Here is a 21,003-nt window from a genome sequence, read left to right as displayed (position 1 = left end):
AGGCCTAAACTAAAATCCTGGCTACATGACAAGCAGCTTATCTAATGCTAATCGACCTCACAAAGCAAGTTAATGAGGCAGGTGAAAACCCTGGGAATGCTATAATGGGTTAGAGAGGGGCATGTCTGTGCCGTGCTAACAAATTAGAGATTTTTAGGCGCTGCTTACTTCCCTCAAGTTTAAAAGCTTCCCGTTTCTTCTTCCTGGGCCTACAGGTTGCAAAGAGGGCTTGTGAGATGAGGATGAGTCACGAAAAGAGGGCTGTAGAAGACTCCCATTGAGACAGAGGACGGAGCCCCGGAGCAGGCTCCCGGAACACTGTGAGAACACGGAGACTTGGAGGCTCTTCTGCGAAAGAGTGAAACCTCTCTCATAAAGACACACAATGACTGGAGAACGAGGTCATGTGTTTTGCCTCTGGGGCCCACACTGGCCTAGACATCCCAGTCCTGCGGTGCTTTCTGGTCACAGCTGTCAACAAGGAAACAAATGCAGTCCCCACCCCAGCATGCAGCTTCACTTGAGAGGCTGGAGAGGGATGTGGCACAAACTCACATGCTGTCAATGATCCTGAGGAAGACGCTGCAGTCCTGGAGCTGCAGCACGGCCTCCACGGGGTCAGCCACGTGCAGACTGTTCACCTGCGAGGCAAAGGGAAGAGCCTGGTGAAACCGTCATAAGTGCCAGAAGCCCCGGGAGGGAGGGGGGCGGAGTTCCACTCCCTTCCCCAGGTGTTGACAATTCTGTTTGTTCCAACTGCCTATAGTTGTAACTAAAGGAATGAGAGAACAGGTGATTCTAGGACTTTTAACTTCCAGCTCATCCACTAACAGCCACCTGAATGCCGCCATCACAGACCTTCCTTTGGCTTCAACTAAATAAGAGCTTAAATTCTCCCAGAATGTTCCAGCACTTGGGGTGTACTTTAAATATAATTAGGCATAAAATGGTTCTACAAGAATACTGAATAGTTTCTAGAAGAAAATCAAACCACCACTGCCTCTGAAGAGAGGAACTTGATGGTTGGGAGTTGAGGTAGGAAAAAGGCTTTTTATACTCTAGCGCTTTGTATGTCTTGAATGGTTACATTATAAACCTTGGTAGCTCAAATTTTTACAGCTAAAATTTACAGAATGTTACAGCTCTTCAAATTTGAATTTTGCGTCTACTCAAAATTTACATTATATACTACATATATTTTATATACTCCCACACAGATATAAAATCTTGTGATTGATGCATTTTAAAATTCTTTCCAGACATGAAACTTCAGCTGAGGCAGGGAGAAATGATGAGGCAACAAGATAAGAAGAAGAAGGAAGGGAAAGAAAAGCTAGGAACCCCAAAGAAAAACTTGTCAATATCCAATGGCCTCTCCCTTTCCTTGCCTTCAGGCAGACATTCATCTAAATCAGTCTTTCCCACTAGAAAGTTCACCAGCAGTCACATGCAAATGAAGCAGGTACACAGGTTATTCAACAAGCATATATGGCGGACTTCTATAGGAAAACCTCATAAATTCCACAGGTACCAAGTTCAGAAGCCCGGGCTGAAGTTCACCTTTGTAGTACCTTATTAAGAAGGAAGGGTCTGCTAAGTCAATCAATCACATATGCAAGACTGAGGGAGAAGGGAGACTTATCCTGCTTTACAAGTTATTTTTTAAAACTTCAGCATAGTGGTTATGCACAAACGAGTAGATTCTATTTATAAATGTGCTCTTTATTTTTTTAATTGAAGTATAGCTGATTTACAATAACCTGTTAGTTTCATAGTGATTCAGTATTTTTGCAGATTATCCTCCATTATAGGTTATTACAAGATAATGGGTATAATTCCCTGTGCTATACCGTATACCCTTGTTGCTTATCTATTTATGTGTAGTAGTTCTGTATCTGTTAATCCCTTACCCCTAATGTGTCCCTCCCACTTAAATGTGCTCTTCAACAGGCACTGGGCTGGGGGCCCCCAGACAAGGATTTTTGAGTCCAGCTCCTCCACTAACTTGCCAGGAACCTTTGTTTATCAACTTTGTTTCTTTCTGTGACTGTTTTCTCACTTGTCAAACTTATCTACCTTAAAAGACCAGTGTGTGTTCAAATGGGACTGTGAATGCAAGAACACATTACGAAATAAAAGTACTAAATGCAAAGCACTATTATGGTTATGAAGTAGATCCAGCAACACTTCTACTTCTTAACAGTTAAATTAGCTGACTGCACTGGAGGATCAAGAGGATTAAAAAAAAAAAAAAAAAATCAGTGATTCAGCTACAGAAATGATAGTACTTATTTCCATTAAATAATTTTATATTAGAAAAACTTCTAGATAAATCTAAATTAAAATAGGTTGAGGGACTTGCCTGGTGGCGCGGTGGTTAAGAATCTGCCTGCCAAAGCAGGGGACATGGGTTCGATCCCTGGTCCAGGAAGATCCCACATGCCGCGGAGCAACTAAGCCTGGGAGCCAGAACTACTGAGCCTGCACTCTAGACCTTGCAAGCCACAACTACTAAGCCCGCGTGTCACAACTACTGAAGCCCATGCACCACAACAAGAGAAGCCACCGCAATGAGGAGCCCATGCACCGCAAAGAAGAGTAGCCCCTGCTCGCTGCAACTAGAGAAAGCCTGCACGCAGCAACGAAGACCCAATGCAGCCAAAAATAAATAAATTTACTAAAAAACTTTTTAAAAAATAGGTTGAAAGTAAAAAAAAAAAATTTAAGTGCAGAATATAAAATACGACCTTCTCACTGGACTCTTAAAGATAATAATTTATACCACCTTTGGGGGGGTGCTTAATCTAATTAGAAAAGGCCAGTGTAAATTTTCTAGGAAGACTGAATATTCCAGGCCAAGGTCCCTTTCCACCTGCTGAAAATGAAGAGACTGCATGACTTAAGCATCCAAAAACCATCTTCTTTTAATATCTGCAATCTAGGTAAAACATTCAAGGGCTGTGAATGCTCGTTCGCTAACAAGATTGAAAAAAATCGTACCAGTTAGCTGATTTAAAGTCACTTAAGGAATCTGGATTCATCTCATACCAATTAAGTAATAATCCAGCAATAGTTTCTTTCATGGATATAAAAATGTATTTTCTTCCTGTGCATTATTTTGCTCTCAAATGATAAATCATTTAAAAGTTGAAGAAGTGAAGAAGCTCCTTTATCTCTAGTCAGGGTATAAAACGTGAGAGAGGACCAAGCTCACTGAATAAGTGCCTGTAAGGCTTTCCGGGTCATTTAAGGCGTCTGAATCTTTTTTTTTTTAAATAAATTTATTTATTTGTTTTTGGCTGTGTTGGGTCTTCGTTGCTGCATGTGGGCTTTCTCTAGCTGCGGCGAGTGGGGGATACTCTTCATTGCGTACCAAAAGAAAAAACAAAAAAAAAACAAAAAAACAATATACTCATCAAATTGCTGGGTACAGAATAATTTCAAGCCATACTTTAAGTTAAATAAAATATAATTTTTACATTAGAAAGTAAATTACTGAAAATTTGGAAAACAGAAAAACTCCACTCACTAGTATTTTAATACATGCACTTTCAGCATTTTTTTTTTGCGGTACGCAGGCCTCTCACTATTGTGGCCTCTCTTGCTGCAGAGCATAGGCTCTGGACACACAGGCTCAGCGGCCATGGCTCACGGGCCCAGCTGCTCCGTGCCATGTGGGATCTTCCCGGACCGGGGCACGAACCCGTGTCCCCTGCATCGGCAGGTGGACTCCCAACCACTGTGCCACCAGGGAAGCCCACTTTCAGCATTTTGATATATTTCTTTCTAGTCTTCTTTCCTAAGTCATTTTTTAAAAAAATCACAGTTGTGATCGTCACACGCGTGTGTTCTATGCCACTCTTCTGGCTACCAAGCATTATTCCATGTTGCTACAGTGTCATAAAACCCACTTTAGCTGCCTAACTTTTGTTTAAACTTAAAGATTATATCTAACTATATTTTAATATATTAATGCATGTTCATTGTGATTTTTGAGAAAAGTATACAAGTATCTGCTGTTAAATAAAACTAGTCTTGTTTCTGTTTTTCTCTGTAAAGGTAGTAGTCACTATAAAAACAAGCCTAGGACCAAAATAAATAAACTGATAAACTTAAAACAACGTGGCTAAACGATCCCCTAATATTCAGTTAATCTACTGAACTAGATACAGAGACACAACCCAACCAGCCTTCTCCTGGGGAAGAAGAGATAATGTTTCTAATACAGACATAAAACACTGAAATGTAAATATAAAACATAAATATAAAACAACCATTTAAAACTGTACAACTAAAGTTTGCATCTATTTCAGAAACTGAAGACTAAGGATGCACATTTTGTATGCTAAATACATACTTCCTGACTACAGATTTGACAGTAATTAAAGACCCTGTTTTATTAAACCCCTACCCTCCTTGGAAATTAAAAATTCATTTCCTTTAAGGATTCTATAATTCTTTCTTGAAGCTGGCTCTTTAATTGGCCCTGATTGGTCAATAGTCAGGGTGACTACTAAAATACCCTTTACCAAATAGCATGCCCAGGCAATATTTTATCTATTTATTTATTTATTTTTTGGCTGCTCTGTGCAGCATGTGGAATCTTAGTTCCCCAACCAGGGATCAAACCCGTGCTGCCGGCAGTGGAAGTGCAGAGTCTTAACCACTGCACTGCCAGGGAAGTCGCCCAGGCAATATTTTAATATTTAAGTGCTTTTTACAGACATTATCTTATTATCCTCACAATAATGATTATTATTTTATTTTTAGAATATATTAAAAAATTTTTTTTCTTTCCATTTTAAAAATGAGGTGCTGAGAGACTAAGTAACTTGTCTTGGGTCACACAGGCTAGAGCAATGATTCTAAGCTGGGCTGTCTGACTCTAAGGCCCATGCGTGTCATCGTTACACTCCGTGGCCTCTTCTGTTTCTCTGTAGTTCCCAATGCTCAGCATTATTCTTTCATTTGCCATTGTCTTGGGCAGAAGTATATGAAAAGACCTAGCAGAAGAATTTTGGTGAAGTAATCAAGAAGGCACCAAGAGGACAATGGAAGCTCACAGAAACATGGTAAGGAGAGCCAGGAGAACCTTGCCCTGAGATTAAAGGCCTTTCAAGACCAAAGTCCCTACATGCCACTGAAATTCAGTGTCAACGCTTTTTCAGAAACATGCACAAGGAAATGCACAAAAAATGGGTTTCCATGCTGCTCTGCAGCCACCCTTCCCATGACCAAAAAGGAATAATATACCTCAGAGAAGCCTTTTCTAAGCTACACAAGTTGTGGATCACATGTCAGCAGCAACATCACTGAAAATAATAAAAGTTAAAAACTAAGGGGAAAGGCAAAAGAAAACTTATTTCCTTTGTCTGGAGAGGAGAAGACTCTACATAGCCCTGACTCCTAGAAAACTCCTCTCTCACCTCTCCCAAGCCTCCTGGAAAAGTCTGGCATACAAAGGAGAGGAAGACCACTCACCCAAGAGAGGAGTGCAGCTGCCCGGGTGGCATGCAGCGTCATCTTGCTGAAACCAGACAGTCACCCTGATGCACCTGGAACCCAAGAGAAGAGGCAGTACAGTTAATTATATCAGATATCCACGATGAAGGAAGAGGGGGGAAATGGTTTCACTTACCAGCTCTGAACACTTAAATAAGTCACTCTTCACTTGGCACTTAATCTACCAAGGGACCATGGGAGTTTTTAGAAAGCTCAGAGTACACATCAAAATTACTATAAAACTTACTGTGTCACAGCTGACAATAAAGAACCCTGCATTTAATTCAATGTCCACAAGCTCTACACACAATCTCTCTGTCCCTTAGAAAATACAACATTCAAAGCTGGACTTCAACCCTACTCTTTGGGATGGTGGTGCCCTTAAAACATGGAACAAACATGGTTTTTCAGACACACCTAGGTGTGAATGTTGATTCCATGTGACCATGGTCTTGTGACCTTGGACAAGTAGCATAACTTCTTTTAGTCTCAGTTTCCTCATCTGCAAAATGGGACCTGCAAAAACCTCTCTGGGTTATGTGATGCTTCAAGATAAAGCAGATATAGCAAACAGCACAGTGCCTGGCACACAGTACGTATTCAATAAATGATCACTGTTCTTAAGCTAAAAGGTTGATTTCTGGCTCTTTCTGCAGGTACCCAAAGTCTACCTAATAAACAATAACCAAGTCCTTGGGGGAAACCACTTCAAATTCTGGATTTTTATACCCCCCACAAAAATGTCAAAGACATATTTCAAATGGGAGACTGGATGAAGCCAAATCCAATTCTGGGGGAGATCCCATGGGACATTTAATGAAAGATTAGGTACTGGGTCCTGGTATTCTTACCCCAATTTCCCTTCCCAGTGGGAATCAGCCATCTGCCTGCTAACCTGCTCAAGAGACCACGGACATGGTGACTAAATATTCCCCAACACCTCTTAGCAGGCCCCCATAATTCCCACAAATCTTCCTGGGAGTAATCAGCCCCACCACCTGCCTACTACTGCCACAGGTGTGCTAAGTTTGTCACTACTCCAGTAGAAGGAGAAACAAGAGTGGTAAGAGCCACATCACCTATAACTCTCCCCACATATCAGCATCTCCAAGGTGTGGGTTCTGTGGAACCAACATTTGCTAAGTACTTTCTGAATACAAAGTGCTGGGGATAAGACAGACACCATTCTTGTCCATAAGGTGCTCACTGTCTAATAGTGAGGAAATAATAGGGGAAAGAGAAACGTAAATCTGATAATCCACTACCCATCATCTCTTGAGGCCTTCCTATGCAAGTGTACTCTGCTTTACCAACCAACCAAAAAGGTTATTTTCTTAGTCCTTACATATGTTCATCCTGTGCTGGAAGCTTTGTGGGAAATGGGAGACAATGACATGGTCCCTGCTTTGAGGGGCTTACAGCATGGTGAGGAGTAAAGGTAAACATACGAGAAGCGGACTTCCCGGGGCTTCCCTGGTGGCGCAGTGCTTAAGAATCCGCCTGCCAATGCAGGAGGCACGGATTCAAGCTCTGGTCTGGGAAGATCCCACATGCCACAGAACAACTAAGACCATGCGCCACAACTACTGAGCCTGCGCTCTAGAGCCCATGAGCCACAACTACTGAGCCCATGTGCCACAACTACTGAAGCCTGCGTGCCTAGAGCCCATGCTCCCAACAAGAGAAGCCACCACAATGAGAAGCCTGCACACCACAATGAAGAGTAGTCCCCGCTCGCCACAACCACAGAAAAGCCTGCGTGCAGCAACAAAGACCCAACACAGCCAAAATAAAATAAAATACATTTATTAAAAAAAAAAGAAGTGGACTTCCCTGGTGGCGCAGTGGTTAAGAATCTGCCTGCCAATGCAGGCGACACAGGTTCGAGCCCTGGTCTAGGAAGATCCCACATGCCACTGAGCAACTAAGCCTGTGCACAACTACTGAGCCTGCACTCTACAGCCCACGAGCCACAACTACTGAAGCCCACGCATGCGCCTCGAGCCCGTGCTCTGCAACAAGGGAAGCCACTGCAATGAGAAGCCCACGCACCGCAACGAAGAGTAGCCCCTGCTCACCGCAGCTACAGAAAGCCCGCAGGCAGCAACGAAGACCCAACGCAGCCAAAAATAAATTAATTTTAGAAAACATACGGAAGCATGAAATAATAGAAGAAAATAAGTAAATGCTAAATATAACTAAATGCTAATTATAATTAATTGCTTCCTGACCCTGCAAAACCCAACGTGATTCCACCTGTCATACAAACATCACAATCTTGGAAATGAGCCAATTCACCTAGGCTTTGGCAAAAGCAAGTGAAGTGATTAAGGGAGTTCTCAGGACGGCAGAGAAGCTAAGGGGCCTATGTTTTCCTCAGTTTTGGATGATTTTCATCCAGCATGGCCTATCTGTGGGCACTGACTGCCTTGCTCCCTAGGTAGGATTAAGGCAGATAAGTCTCAACTACTGCACTGCAAAAAGGCTTTTCTGGTGGTTGGCCAACCTAAAGTTAGAAGGACCATGCTTGGCCCTTGGAGTGAAGGCAGAAATGTCCAAATGCTCTACTGGGGCTTCTTCGCCGGGGGTGGGGGGGCAGTAAGGTCTGAGCAACTCAGGAACAAGGGAAATGAGGCCCAGATTACCTCCCTGTCATCCCCACTGCTGCCTCTAGACTTGCTATCCTTTTGGTGAGGCCCAAAACTGCAGTCAAATTTTATTTGCAACCGAAGGTAGATCTTGCCCCCTCTGAGAGATTCCACAGCTGTGTTGCTAAAAATGACCCGACAAACCTCTCCCCTTTATCTCAGAGGCAAAACATACAACCCTTACATCCTCCCAGGGGAGCCTGTCTAAAACTGGTGTCAAGGCCAAATGCCTTCTTCTGTGCTCCCCAGGCACAGGAACAGGCAGAATCCAATACTCAACACGAGGCAAGACCTTATCAGCTCAAATCCCATAGAGGGGCACTTTCCCAGAGACAGGACACTTTCAGGGCTTTTAGGGCAGCCCAGCCCTTCACTCTTCTCCAGGTAATGAATGACTGAAGCCAGTGGCACAGCTAGTCCTCGGCACGGGGACTACAACTTTAAGCAGGCCTTGGCTTGGAACCTAGGGATCCCAGCCAGAGCACCATCCTCCACACCCTCCCCCTGAAATCTGAGGCAGGCCCCACCCAGAAGACTGGGTGATGGTGACTGAAAAACAGATCCCCGCAATTGTAGCCTGGAACCATTTCACAGAAGGGTCTGCTAAGATTCACCCCCAACTCAAACAGGCAACTCCTCACCCCCACCACCCCCGATCAACAAACAAAATCTCAAAATGCAGGTCCTCTGTGGACACCTTCAGAGTTCCTACCTACCTCTTTCTTTGAAAAGAAGTGCCCCAGAAGAGAAGGCACCCTCTCTTTTCTCTGGGCTCAAGAAGGAACCAAGACACAGAAGCAGCTGCCTTATAAACTAAAGCCCTTGCGACCTCTTTACATTTTCAAAACTGACATACTATAACTCCCTCACATCAGGATCAATTCCCACATTTACAGTAACCCCTCTATGTTTCCAGAGAAGATATATCAGGACAAGGAACTTGACACTCAAGAGATACGCTGGCACCTGGCCTGTACCCTCTCTGGGTCTTAAAGAGTTAAAACCTAGTCCTGGTTTCGTACCAGGGCTGAAGCTAATGCAAACCACCTGCTCAGATGCAAGGACCAGGACTGGAGGGTCAGGTTGCTGAGCTCTGGGGTCTGTTCTGGAAAAGCTTCAGTTTTAAGGGTTCACCAAGTGATAGGCCAAAGGCCAGAGGTCTGAGTTGTGGCAGCACTGCTCTCCTTACCGCCCCCCCCCAACTTGGGTGCCAGCACCTCTTAGCCACTTAACTGACCTCCTAAACACCAGCCCTACCCCAAGATAACACCAAAGTAATCTTTGGTCTCAGAGAGCTGTAGAACTATACTGATCACTCAGCCCATGGGCCCTTACCTCCGCTGGACCCTCATTCTTTCAGGTGCTAGCTCCCATTCCCAGAATTTCAGGACCCAAAGCCCACACAAACTCTCACCTCCAAGGTTCCTGCCCTAAGACCCACCCCCTCTCTACGGTGGGTTCCAAAGGCCCACAGGCTGACAACTCATAAGGGAAATGGCTTTCCCAACTCTGCGCCCACGTTGAATAGCAAGATTTACCACTACCTACCTAAACAGCCAGCCTGCCTGCCTGTAGCCATAAGCATTCCAAGCTCTGTACGCCTTTCTAAAAGGGATACCACCACCATCTGAGAGACCGCCCCATCCAAAGAGTGAACATCCTAACCCTGAGGGCGTTCTCCTCTGACAGGTGTGGAGGCACACTCCAGCAAGCACTCAGACCTCATCTGGTGGGTTACCCCAGAGCAGCCCAATGAAGGTCAAGCTATGTGATCAAGGGCTAACTTGTCATAAAGAACAGGACAGGAAATACCTTGCTGGTGCATCCCCTGGCTCCCAGGAGGTAAAAGGCCCAAGGACCAGCAGCTTCAAGAGAAGCCAAGGAAGGAAAAACACAATCCTTTTCAACCCCTGGGGAGTTCTGAGCAGGATGCCTTGTGCAAGTCCAAAGAGGTTTTCTGCACCCCTGAGGTCAGGGCAAACCAGCTTGCTGGATGTATTTCCTGAGCCCTCTGAGGGGCTCACTGTGGACTCAGGCCTCCCCCTCTTCACACAGACCATCCCCTCTGTGTAGCCTAGAATTCGGCCCAGAGTCCTGGTGAGGAACACGAGACGAACTGCAAGGGAAACCAAGGTTTCCTTCGTTTCTTCCAAGTGGCTTACTGCTATCGCCCTTCCCCCCATGCTCTGGAGGGTCCAGATCAGAAGGTCGTGGGCACAAGGGCTGCAATCATGAACCAGATCTGGGGCCTAGAGCCACAGACTACACACGCACACCCGAGTTCACTCCAGCAGTTCATCAGCACCTGCCCCACTGCTATATTCACACCCCCTGGTCCCTACCAGCTGACGAAATGAACCTTTTCCACTCCCCACCACCGCGTACACACCCAGGCCTCACTCGGGAATGGAGACGCTCCCCCGAGCTCTCTACAGCTCAACGTGCAGGCGCACACGCTTTCCCCCTCTGAACAAAAACACGCTGACATCTACGCGAGGGGGGAAGAAAGCAACCCTTTGCTCTGAAAGGCGCCAACTCCCGGATGTTGGCAAGCTCTGCTCCCAGCGCCAGTTTCAGAGTGTTTACTTGCTCTCCCTCTCCTCTCCCTCCCCTTCAAGGATGGTGCAGGAAAGGGAGGTGAAGAGGGGAGTCCACCGCACCCCCTCCTCCATGTTTGAACAAAAACCCAGAGAAACAGTGAGGGAGAGAAAGTCTCAGCGCGGGGGTGGGGGTGGGGGTGGGGGGGTGGCCTTACCAGACTCCCAAAGCCACACGTATCTACAGGTTCTAATCCGCCATTAGCACTTAAATCTTGAAAGGAGAGGAGGAAGGGGGGGGGTCTAGTGGAAAGTAACCCCACACACAAAAGAAAAGTTGTTGGTTTTCTTCTCAGCCTGGCAGGAGCGATCTTCCTGGCTGACAGCCAGAAGTGCGTCACAATCAGGAGTCTGCTTTCTTTAAAGGCGCAGCAAGCTTCCGCGATCTGGGAGCGCAGGCGAAGCAGGGAACGCTCAGCAAGGGGGGGAGGGGTGGCAGTCGGGGGCAAGGAGGAGGGGGCCCTGGAGCACTGGAGAGGTGGGGCGGCTAAGGCTTCGCCCGCAAACAAGAGACTAGGGCGCACGGGGGGTGGGGTGCGGGTGGGGGAGGAGCCGGCAGACAAAAGTACTGAACTGAAACGGTGGCGAGAGCCAAAGCAAATTGTGGCGTAAACACAAAACACACCTCACAGCGGCCTGCCTAACAAACCTGATATCCCCCGGACACTCCCCCTTTGCGCTCTTAAGACAGCAGTGACAGCCTGTCCATCTCTGGCCAGCAGCGGAAGGCTAGGCCACGGACTGCCCTGATGATTAGATCAGCCCTGCCTGGCGGCGAGCAGGGCAGGGAGGAAGACCCGGGAACAGAGGCTTTGGAGAGCGAGCAAGACGCAAGCCCATTTAAACGCGGGCAGCTTCCTGCCGGCTCCAGGGAGCGCTGCGTCTCCAAGCACACAGGCCGCTCGCACACAAAGCGCCGGCCTCCTTACGCGGGCGCCGCCTGCCCTGGGACATGGCCGCCCCCGAGCCCGTTCCCCGAGGGAATCTCTCCAGCCCGTACCTTCTGCGTGGCTTGGCCAGACTGCTGCGCTGCGCCCGCTCCTCCCCCTCGGCCACCCAAACAAGGAGCCCCGGCAGACTGCGGCCCTGGAGCGCAGGCCTGCGCTGTCGTGACTGCGTGCTATTGTCGACTGCGGAATGGCCGCCAAAATCCCAGCTGTGCTGCCAGAACCTAATCCCCTGTTCCGCTGAGCATTTGTGGGGAGGGGCTGAGGGGCCAAGGCACGGGACCTAGTACGGCAGGCACTGGCTGGAGCCCCTTAACACACACAGGCACTGGGACCCAGCGCCGGCATGGCCGAAAAGAAAAGATGTCTGACTCTTAGAAAACAAAACCACCGCGTTTACACCCATTAAACAGTGACCCTCACCAAGACCGCGAGAGAAACCCACCAGTCATCAGGAAGCCCCTCATCTTCTACTTACACCACAAACATTTATTAAGCACCTACTGGGCAAAAGGTACTGCTGGAAGACATTTTAGATGCTAAGGTCGATTATAATTCTAAGAAATGTGACTTGAAATTGTATTTCAAGACAGCACGTGCTAACTCTCACAAAAAGATACAAAAATTCTAACCAGTTGAGAATAGGGAAGGACTAAAAACTAAGTGATATTTTAATCTGGATCTTAAAACACATAGGTAGGGCTTCCCTGGTGGCGCAGTGGTTGAGAGTCCGCCTGCCGGTGCAGGGGACACGGGTTCGTGCCCCGGTCCGGGAAGATCCCACATGCCGCGAAGCGGCTGGGCCCGTGGGCCATGGTCGCTAAGCCTGCGCGTCCGGAGCCTGTGCTCCGCAACGGGAGAGGCCACAACAGTGAGAGGCCCGCGTACCGCAAAAAAAAAACAAACAAAAAACAAACAAAAAAACACATAGGTAGAACTTGCCCAGATGTAAATGGAGAGAGAAGTAAGGAAGAAGGGAAAGCAGAGAGAAGGTGTGTAAGTAGTGGAGGAACAGACTTGAAGAGGGAACTGGGGTAAGAGCTGGAGAATATTAAACTTCAAGAAATCGAATTGAAATCTGGACGTTCATTTTGTTGTTTGTTTTTAGCATAGAGATGTGGTGTGTTGAGAAGTGTGCTATGAGAAATTATTCTGGTATATAAATGAATGAGACTAGCAGCAGGGAGGTGGGTCAGAAGGCTGCCACAACAGGCAGGAGACAGGTGATGAGGACTTGGGGGGTAAGGTAAGAGAAAGTGCAAAGAAGGGGAATGAGAGACACGGTGGAGACAGGATGAAGAGAAGGGAATGACTGGAAGCAGAGGAAGGAATTATAACAAAGAAAGTGTGAGGGATGGCGGGGAGGACAGAGAGGCCATATATAGAATTAAAATAAGTGTAAAAATGCTAGGGATCATGTTAGAACAAGAGAGAAAACAAGGTGCAATAGATAGCAGCTAATGCTGACTGAGTACATACTGTGCGCCAAGCACTGTTCTGCTGGCCTAATGTGTGTTAACTCATAAATCTGAAAAACTCCCTTTGTAAAGTAGATACTATTATCACTCATCTTTACAGTGAAGAAACTGAGCCACCGAGATAAAATAATTTGCCCAAGATCACACAGCTCCTGAATGGCAGGACTGATACCACTTGCTGCTCTGTCACCCTGGCAAGTAACCTCTGAGTCTCAGTATTCCTATTTGTAAAACAAGGATAAAGATATTTTATAAGATTGTGATGAAGATTAAATCACATCTATAAGATGCCCAATACTTTGGCTAGCACATAAGGCACAGGGTGGTACTTACCAAAGGTTAATTCCTACTTAGGCATTTTGGCCCCTTGTCACCAAGGTGTCCAAGCATAAGTTGGCTCACCATTTGTCAGGGAAGCTAGTGGGGTGCTCCTTCCTGAAAGAGATTAGATCCTCAGGATGCTTGCTTTCCTTCCATCAGTCTGCCTCTATGGATTTTACTTTAAGGTCAGCTTAAATGTCAGCACCTCAAATATTAACGGATAACGGTGGTTCTTGGGGAGGAGTTAGATTGTAGGGGACTTTCTACAATATATGTTTCTTTTTATGTTTGAATTTAATTTTAATAACCATGTATTACATTGGTGATCAGAAAAATGTGTCTATATTTCTGCATTTGTCACTGGTACTGACTTAACTGTATATGCAGGGAAGTCTTGTTTTCACATCTAGAATGTAAATTCCTCAAGGGCATAACCAGTTCCATCTCTCTATGATCCCCCATAGTACCTAGCACACTAGGGCTCCTTGAATCTATTCCATTGAACTACATCTGGATGGAAGGCTTCCAAATTCAACCTTCTGGCCACCAGAGAACGACCGTGGTGAGTGGTGGAGATACTGTGGAGGGGGTCAGACCAAGGTCCATTGCTGCAGAGACCTCCCATGCCCCGGCTTCTTCTCCCAGGCAGGCCCTGTATCCTATTCCTATGGTATCACTTGCAGTCTGTGGTTAGCAATCGCTATTGGTATTCAAAGATGCACCAGGAAAGTAAAGGCAAAGCAAAAACCAAAGCTTTTATAGAAAAGCAAGGTGGCAAACATAATTTAATGACAGGCACGATCAACACTCCAAAAAAGGTATGGGGTGAAAAGAGGAGGCAGGCCTGCTCAAATCACCCTGGCCACATCTGGCACTGTGTCAGCCCTGCTGCTCCCTAGCACATGAAAGAATTGATACTGTGTCTCAAAAGAATACAAGAGGTTCTCCCCCCACCCTCCCTTGGCTCTAAACTCAAGGCAACAGCTTCCAGCTGTGCAGCCTCAGAGGCTCTGAACTCTCCTCTGGAACCTGTCCACCAGAGTTGCCAAGCTTCTGAGCGGGGGGAGGGGGCAGTTTCCCCAGCCTCTCCCTCCCCCACCACAGAGCCACCCCTCCCCTCCCCTCCCATGGCAGCCAGCCAGCAGAACTTCCCCACCCCTCCTCCCAGCCTAGCCAGGCAGTAGGCAGGCCACATGGCTCCTGCTGGATTCCACAGCCCTAGCTCACTGTCCAAAAGACTAAAAGGGATAAGAGTGGTAAAACCATTTTTAAAAGAGAGAGTGAAAGAAAAAGAAAGAAGGGAAAGAAAATGACACATAACACAAAATTTGGAATAGGCTTCAGATAGAGGTTGGAGGGGGTTGGTGATGGGTGCAGAATGCACAGGGTGTTTCAAAGGGCCTGGTAATATTACATCTTCTGAGCTGGGTGGTATATGGTGTATGGGTGTTTTATTATTCTTGTTTAAAATGTAAATGTTATAATTTTAAGTGTATTACAATTTTTATAAGTTTAAACAGAAGATGGGAAGTGAGAGATTCCCCTGAGACAGTTCTGGAATGGGTGGTTCTTAATACAAATAATTTGTCTGGCCTTCAAGGCCATCTATGACCTGACCCCGGCCTTACCTTCCAGAGTCATCTACTGCCCTTACCCAAACCCTCCACCCTGCCTGACTGGTCTTCTCACTATCTTCTGAAGTCCCTCTGAACCTCCTACCTCAGCCCACCAGCCTGGAAGGGAAGCTTTCACCATAGGAAGCTGTAGGCTAAGGGCCAATGAGAGCCTCTCTCTCAGTCCCTACAGGCCCTCCCACGAGGAAAGCTGGCAGGAAAAAAATTCTTAGGGTTCCATTACCCTATGCAATGCCTTCTAGTCCCTCCTCCCTCTGCCACCTGAGGTCCTAGCATAATAAATACATAAAGACTAACATTATTGTTGCTGTTACTGTTGTAATTAATAGCTGATATTTAAATGAGCACTTGGTATGTGCCAGACACTACGCTAAACACTTCCGAGCTTTATTTCGTTTAATCCTCATAATAACCCAGTGACACAATAACCCAAAATACTATGATTATCACTATTTTACCGAAAAGGAAACTGAGAATTAGAAAGATTACATAACTTGCCTAAGGTCACAAAGAGTAAGTGTTAGAGGCAAAATTTGAGCCCACCTTGAGCCCAGGTCCCATCCTCTTACACTTACATGGTCATTTCATCTAACTCTCAGGACAATCTATAAGGTGGGTTTTATTTCTAAAGATGAGGAAATCTGAGGCTCAGGAATTAAGTGACTTAGTCACATAAGTAGTGAGTTATCTACCCGGTCTCTGCACTATTGTCTACTGCTCTTGAATAAGCAATCATTGAATGAGTGAAAAAAAGGTAGCACATTCTCAGTGGCTCAAAGAAGCCTTGTACCTCTACCTCCTAATAAAAATCAACTGCTTAATCAAAAACATTCAACAGTTCCAATTTCAAAAGTAACCACTAAAGAATTTTTTTCTGAAGATGCAATAGCTTTACAAACATTCAAGGACAAAAACTCCTCTGAGGCAGCAAGCACAGAAGGAGAGTCTTCTACTAGAAGAGATGTTGACATACCTCAAAGGTGAGAAGCCATGGAGAAAGAAGGCTGCAGGAAATGCCACTGGCTGGAGGGAAGGACTAATATTTCAGAACCCTGACCTGGAGCTTATTTACCAGGCCTCATTCTCCCTCTCCAGAGGGTAATGGCAAAGTAATGAGGCAGTGTTGGTAAGCCCTGATCTTTCTGGGGAGAAAAGCAGAGGGTAAATGAAAACCCAGAGACGATTCATTATGACATCCAAGAGGCTCTACTCAGTTCTCCCTCAAGAACGTCTTTCTACAAAACGCCTAAGAACCTGTCACCCTTTTTCATCGTCACAGAGGAGCAAATGGCTCTGTCCCTAAAGGCAACATATCTAGCACAGTGTTTGCTCACAAACACAGAACTGATGATAAGGTAAAAGAAACTAAAAGAACAGGTGTTTTGTTTTGTTTTGTTTTGTTTTTTTGCGGTACGCGGGCCTCCCACTGCCGTGGCGTGGCCTCTCCCGCTGCGGAGCACAGGCTCCCGGACGCGCAGGCTCAGCGGCCATGGCTCACGGGCCCAGCCGCTCCCTAGGAACAGTTTTAATGTAAAGATTTGCAACTCCTGGAGACAGCCTTGCTAATGATGGAAAACACACTAGGTTTGCTGTTGGAAGCCCCAGAGGTAAATTCTGTATCAGCCACAGACTGTATTTGTGGCTTTAAGCAAGGCACTTGCCCTACCTTGGGTCTCAGTAAAAGATGAGGGTCAGATCATATCTAAAGTATCTCCAAAAATTTCCCATGATTTCTTTCTCCAGGACACCATTCTCAACAACAAAAATCTTGCAATAGGGCTTCCCTGGTGGCGCAGTGGTTAAGAATCCGCCTGCCAATGCAGGGGACACGGGTTCGAGCCCTGGTCCAGGAAGATCCCACATGCCATGGAGCAACTAAGCCCGTGAGCCACAACTACTGAGCCGGTGCTCTAGAGCCCACGAGCCACAACTACTGAGGCTGTGTGCTACAACTACTGAAGCCCGTACGCCTAGAGCCCGTGCTCCGCAACAAGAGAAGCCACCGCAATGAGAAGCCCGCGCGCGCACCACAATAAAGAGTAGCCCCCGCTCGCGGCAACTAGAGAAAGCCTACGCGCAGCAACGAAGACCCAACGCAGCCAAAAATAAATTTAAAAATAAAATAAAAAATAATTTTAAAAAATAAAATAAAAGCCACAGAGAAAGTGCAATTTATAATTACATTTATCTAAACAGCCTAAAGAAAACCAGCTTTCTATACCTGGTCAACAAATCACAGAATCTCAAGGATGAAAGAGACCTTAATGGTCTTCTAGTCCCCCCTTACATCCATGAGGGAATACACGTGACAACTTTGCTGAAGATTTCCTATCTTCTGACTGAGACAGAAATATTTTTTTTAATTAATTTATTTTTTTGGCTGCGTTGGGTCTTCATTGATGTGCGTGGGCTTCTCATTGCAGTGGCTTCTCTTGTTGTGGAGCACAGGCTCTAGGCACGCGGGCTTCAGTAGTTGTGGCATGCGGGCTCAGTAGTTTTCTGGCTCGTGGGCTCTAGAGTGCAGGCTCAGTAGTTGTGGCGCACAGGATTAGTTGCTCCACAGCATGTGTTATCTTCCTGGACCAGGGCTCGAACCTGTGTGTCCCCTGCACTGGCAAGAGGATTCTTAACCACTGCGCCACCACGGAAGCCCAAGACAGAAATTTTACAACTTATTTGTATGCCTGAGCAAGGCCTGCCAATTTGAGACAACTTGTGATTTCAGAACATAAGCTTGGAGAACAGGGACCCTGCCCAGGATCTGGTTTGTTTCAAACAGGCTTTAAGTAGCCACAAAACTCAGAGGACATCTCTCTCTTTTCCCTTCTCTCCCTCTCTCCCACTCTCTCTTTCTCTGTCTTCCTCTTCCTCGCTCTATCTTCCATATCTCCACCTCCTACATAGCACTGAAACCTCTGTTTTTCTGGTTCAAATCCATTTCTCCTTCTACCACACCAGGATGACTTTAACCACTGATAGAAATGAACAAATACAAATATTAATAGGCGCTGGATTTCTGAAAAGGATGCCAGATTGACTCAAGAACCAAACTTGGCAATATGTTACCAATAAGTAAAATAAATGGGACTAATGTCTAACATGGTCATGATAAAAAATTTAAAAAAAACCCTAACTATTTAACAGACTTCAAGGATTTAAAGAAGGCTATGTCTCACATCTCAATTAATCCCCCCTAAATTTAGAACCCTAAAAGGCAAGCATGTTTATTACAATTTTATAACTAGGAACCTAAGCCTCAAAAAGAAGACAATACCTGCCTCAAGGTCAACCACCAAGGTTGCAGAACCAGAACTCAAGTCTAAATCCATGGCTCTCTCCAGCCCAACTCAGCTACATCCTATACCTTTCTCATCAGCATAGCCTTTTTTTTTTTTTTTTTTTGATCAAGTCATTCTATTAAGGGGCTTTGGGGGAGGGTCGAAAGGCTGGGAGGACGATCAGATCCAACGTCCTTCTCCCAGCCGGGACCTTCCCTGCTTCACAGTCCCCGAAAGAGCATAGCCTTTTATTCATACAAAGCACTTAGGAAATCCTTGTTCAAATTGTTTTTCCTACAGCTCCTGAAATGGGCAAGGCAGGAATCATTTTCTCCATCCTTAAAGATACTAAGTAACTTGAACTGCAGTGATAACATCCCATGTCTCTGGCATCACTGAAAAGTACAAAATTCCTCACAAGCAATTTTCCTAAAAACTTCCTCCCTTTAGGACCAAACCTTTTTTTAAAAAAAACTATTTGTAATACAAAGTCTCGAAAATGCATAAGATATGTTACTCTTTACTTGTAGTTAATGAAATTTAATCAGGGACATTCAACTATAAACATGAAAGAAACACCTATAAATACTGTGCTGGGGACTCAAAGATGAATTAGACAGGCTCAAGATCCTGTGTAGAAACAAACATACCTATAACTCACCTAAACATGAGCCCAAAGAACATGGCCTCGGGTAGTGTTGAAAGGAAGGTGAGAGAACACTGGAAAGTCTAGTGGAGACCAGGAGTGACTTACTAAAGAGCACTGAGAGGTGCTGAAGGGTTCTGAGCAGGAGAATGGCATACTTGTATGTGCTTTGGGAAAAGATGAATCTGGCATGACATTGAGTCCAGAGGCAGAACATCGAGTTAGGCGGCAATCGTAGTGGCAGAGACAAAACTGCTGCTGTCAGGCAAGGGCAGTAGGAACTAAAAAGAAAGGTATATTTAAAAGGCATTGCGGAGGTAGACTCCAAGCTCTTAGGATACGGGAGTGTGGGACAGGTGGGGAGCAGAAAAAACCTCTAGGATTCTTGCTTTGGTGAAAGGCTTCAGAAGAGGAACACAGGAGTTACTGTTTTACAGGAGCTGTGAGGGAATGATTCACTCAGGAGGGATGATGAGGAAAGCTTTACCAAGGAAGTAACATTTAAGCGGAGTACTTAAAGTATGAGTAGGATGAGTAGGGCTTCACAAAAGTTAAAAAAAAAAAAAAAGCATTCTAGCAGGGAGAACAGCATGTGCAAAGACAGAGCTTATTACATTTGAGCAATGGCATGCAGATTTAGTAAGGTGTAGCAGATGATGAGGCCAACTAGTACTAAATTGTGAGGTACTTACATCACACTACGGAATTCAGATTTTATCCTGTAGGCGATGGGAAACAACCAAGGTTTCTAAAGGGAAGAAGTAAAGGGGAGTAATATAGATCAGATCTATGTTCCAGTCGGTATGAAGTACAGGCTAGAATGGTGAGAAATAGGAGGAAGGCAATACAGCATAATGGCTAAGAGCATGGGGTCTGGAGTTGGACAGCCTCCCTAAAATCCTGGCTCTAGACCTTACTAGCTGTGCAAGCTTGGACTAGTTATTTAGCTTCCCTGTGCTCCCAGGTTCCCCATCTGTAAAATGGGAATAAGAATAATACTTTCAGTTTTTTGGCCTGAGGCGACCCAGCACTGGAGCCTACCCGGCTTTTTGGTGGAGCTGGTGGCAGACTCTGGGAGGGCTCATGCTGGGGAGTGCTTCCCAGAACTTCTGCTGCCAGTGTCCTTGTCCTCACGGTGACACACGGCCATTCCCCGCCTCTGCAGGGGACCCTCCAATACTAGCAGGTCCTGTTGGAAGTCCTGCAGTCAAATCCCGCTAGCCTCCGAGGTCTGATTCTCTGGGAATTCCTCCTCCTGTTGCCGGACCCCCAGGTTGGGAGGCCTGGCGTGGGGCTCGGAGCCTTCGCTCCAGTGGGTGGACTTCTGTGGTATAAGTGTTCTCCAGTTTCTCTTTGGCCAATAGCAGCTGTGGAAATTTACACCCACCATGTGCTGGAGGCTCTCAATGGGACAGATGTTGAGTTAAAATGCACTTTCTCCAGCTTTGCCCCTGTGGGTGATGCTCTAACAGTGACCTGGAATTTCTGTCCTCAAGATGGGGGTCTAAGCAGTTTGTTTTCTACTACCACGTGGATCCCTTCAGACCCATGAGTGGGCATTTCAAGGACTGGGTGGTCTGGGATGGGAACCCTGAGCGGTATGATGTCTCCATTCTCCTCTGGAAGCTACAGTTTGATGACAATGGGACATACACCTGCCAGGTGAAGAACCCACCTGATGTTGATGGGCTGATAGGGGAGATCCAGCTCAGAGTCGTGCAAACTGAAAAGAAGAAGAAAAGCTCAACCAAGAAAAAAAGGCTTCTGCTTACTTAGAAGACACAGACTAACATTATTAGATGGAAGCTGAAGATTTCCAAGAACAAAAACCCGGAGACAAGTTGGAGTTAATGGAAGCTTTTCTTTGGCTTTTCCAGTTGTGACCTGTCTTCCAACCAGCTCTGCAGTATATAACCACCTAGACAAGCAACGTTCCTCTGGAGCCAGCAAAG

General features: G+C 46.0%; 1 protein-coding gene across 8 annotated transcripts in view; it reads right to left on the bottom strand.

Moving 5' to 3' along the window:
- Nucleotides 1–19,778, bottom strand: part of NUMA1 (nuclear mitotic apparatus protein 1) — a 44,721-nt gene extending 24,943 nt beyond the window's left edge. For 6 of the 8 annotated variants that reach the window (XM_082844296.1, XM_082844300.1, XM_082844303.1 and 3 more), the window contains exons 1-3: nucleotides 10,906–11,049; nucleotides 5,482–5,555; nucleotides 556–641 (exon numbers count right to left, since the gene is read on the bottom strand). In XM_082844296.1, coding sequence (XP_082700422.1) covers nucleotides 556–641; nucleotides 5,482–5,523 — 128 coding nt within the window. In that variant the 5' untranslated portion in view covers nucleotides 5,524–5,555; nucleotides 10,906–11,049. Of the gene's footprint in view, nucleotides 1–555; nucleotides 642–5,481; nucleotides 5,556–10,905; nucleotides 11,050–11,747; nucleotides 11,852–19,743 lie in introns of those variants that run through there. The other 2 variants (XM_082844298.1, XM_082844297.1) reach the window with 2 other exon arrangements.
- Nucleotides 19,779–21,003: the final 1,225 nt, after the last annotated feature.

This window comes from Leucopleurus acutus (assembly GCF_964270905.1).
Source record: "Leucopleurus acutus genome assembly, chromosome: 8".
NCBI lineage: Eukaryota > Metazoa > Chordata > Mammalia > Artiodactyla > Delphinidae > Leucopleurus > Leucopleurus acutus.
The sequence above is the reverse complement of the archived record's forward strand: the minus strand, read 5'-3'. Positions and strand labels throughout refer to the sequence as shown.